This window comes from Nothoprocta perdicaria, unplaced genomic scaffold, assembly GCF_003342845.1.
Source record: "Nothoprocta perdicaria isolate Ctin4 unplaced genomic scaffold, notPer1 scaffold_288, whole genome shotgun sequence".
Taxonomy (NCBI): domain Eukaryota; kingdom Metazoa; phylum Chordata; class Aves; order Tinamiformes; family Tinamidae; genus Nothoprocta; species Nothoprocta perdicaria.
Genome location: NW_020455519.1, coordinates 766067 through 768231, shown reverse-complemented (window position 1 = coordinate 768231; position 2165 = coordinate 766067). Strand labels below are relative to the sequence as shown.

Below are 2165 nucleotides of genomic sequence, written 5' to 3'. Positions count from 1 at the left end.
GCAATGTGTTGCATTTGATGCAGCACAACAAGATGCAACATGATGCGATGCAATGTGGAGCAATGCCATGCAATTGCAATGCAGTGCAATGCAATGTGACATGAGGCAACATGATGTGATTCAATGTGATGCGGTGTGGGGCAATGCCATGCAATTGCAACGCGGTGCAACACAACATGATGCAACATGATGCAATGCAACACGGGGCAATGCTATACAATTCCAATGCGGTGCAATGCGATGCGCTGCAACACAACATGATGCATCACGATGCAATGCAATGCGGGGAAATGCAATTGCAATTGCAACGTGGTGCAATGTGATGCAATGCAACACAACACGATGCAACACGGTATGATGCAACGCTGGGCAATGCCATGCAATTGCAACGCGGTGCAATGCCATGTAGTGCAACACAACATGATGCAACATGATGTGATGCAATATAGTGCAGCATGCTGCAATGCAACACGGTGTGATGTGACACAACACCGCAATGCAAGGCAGTGCAATGCAACACTGCAAAATGCAACACAACGTGATGCAATCCAAAGTGATGCAATGCAGTGCAGTGCAGTGCAATGTAACACAACACGATGCCACACAGCACAATGCAATGCAACGCAACACAAAACACGATGTGATGCAATGCAATGCAACACAACACAATGCAATGCAGTGCAACACAAAACGTGATATGATGCAATGCAATGCAATGCAACACAACACGATGCCACACCGCATGATGCAATTCAACACAACGTGAAACACGATATGATGCAATGCAATGCAACACAACACGATGCAGTGCAACACAACAACACGAGATGATGCAATGCAATGCAATGCAATGCAATGCAACACCACACGGTGCAATGCAATGCAACAAGAAACGTGATATTCTGCGATGCAATGCAATGCAACACCACACGATGCAATGCAACACAACACGAAACATGACATTATGCAATGCAATGCAGTACAATGCAATGCAATGCGTTGCAGTGCACTGCAACCTCACACCACCCCCCGTCCTTCCCCCCGCTGTCCCCAGGGAGGTGCCCCAAGCCCCTGAAGAACAGGGACGTCATCACGCTGCGCTCCTGGCTGCCCATGGGCAGCGACTACATCATCATGAACTACTCGGTGAAGCACCCAGTGAGTCCCGTCTGCATGGCGGCGGCGATGGGGGGGTGCCGGGCTTGCAATGGGGGGGGGGGCTGCACCGTTGCATGGCCCGCGTGTGCCCGCAGAAATACCCGCCCAGGAAGGACATGGTGCGGGCGGTCTCCATCCAGACGGGCTACCTGGTGGAGGGCAAGGGCGCCCAGAGCTGCTGCATCACCTACCTGGCCCAGGTGGACCCCAGAGGTAACGTGCGGGCAGGGGGGGGTTGCATGCAAGCTGCAAGCTCCGTGCTGCATCTCGCCGTGCATGCGGGGGTGTCACTGCCCGCCGTGCACGGGGGGGTGTCGCCGCCACGTCGGGCCTCAGCGGGCTCCTCTCGCCGCAGGCTCGCTGCCCAAGTGGGTGGTGAACAAATCCTCGCAGCTCCTGGCGCCCAAGGTGAGTGCATGGAGGGGACACGGTGGGAACACGCGGGGACGGTGCTGGGACCTGCAATGGGGACACCTGGGGGTGCTGATGGCCCACGCTGCAGGCCATGAAGCGCATGTACAAAGCGTGCCTCAAGTACCCGGCGTGGAAGCAGAAGCACAACCCGCACCTGAAGCCGTGGCTCTTCCCGGAGCAGAGCACGCTGCCGCCCGTGGCGCTCTCCGAGCTCTCCATCCAGCACGCCGCCTCGCTCGAGAACATCGACGAGAGCGGCCTGGCCGAGGGCAAGGAGGAGCGCGCCGAGGGCAGCGACGACGACAGCGGCAACTGAGGCGCCTGCATGCAGGGGACRCCCCCCCACCGCCCGCCCCGCTGTCGCCGGGGGGATGCGGCTGCATGCGGATGGTGGGGAGACAGCTGGGATTGGGGCTGCGTGTGGCCCCGTGGGGATGCGCTGCAGGGGTGGGTGAGCTGGGGCTGCGTGCACCCTGTGGGCATGCATTGCACCCCATGCAAATGCACTGCGGGGCTGGGGTACACCCAGGGCTGCATGCACCCCATGCAAATGCACCGCGGGGCTAGGGTGCACCCAGGGCTGCATGCACCCC

General features: G+C 58.1%; 1 protein-coding gene across 1 annotated transcript; it reads left to right on the top strand.

Annotated features, from left to right (window-relative positions):
* The first annotated feature begins 342 nt into the window (after positions 1-342).
* On the top strand, positions 343-1921 carry STARD10 (StAR related lipid transfer domain containing 10). Its single transcript, XM_026041551.1, has 5 exons — positions 343-352; positions 1055-1158; positions 1254-1371; positions 1514-1566; positions 1661-1921. The coding sequence occupies exons 1-5, from the start codon at positions 343-345 to the stop codon at positions 1886-1888; spliced, it is 513 nt and encodes a 170-aa protein (XP_025897336.1). The 3' UTR covers positions 1889-1921.
* Positions 1922-2165: the final 244 nt, after the last annotated feature.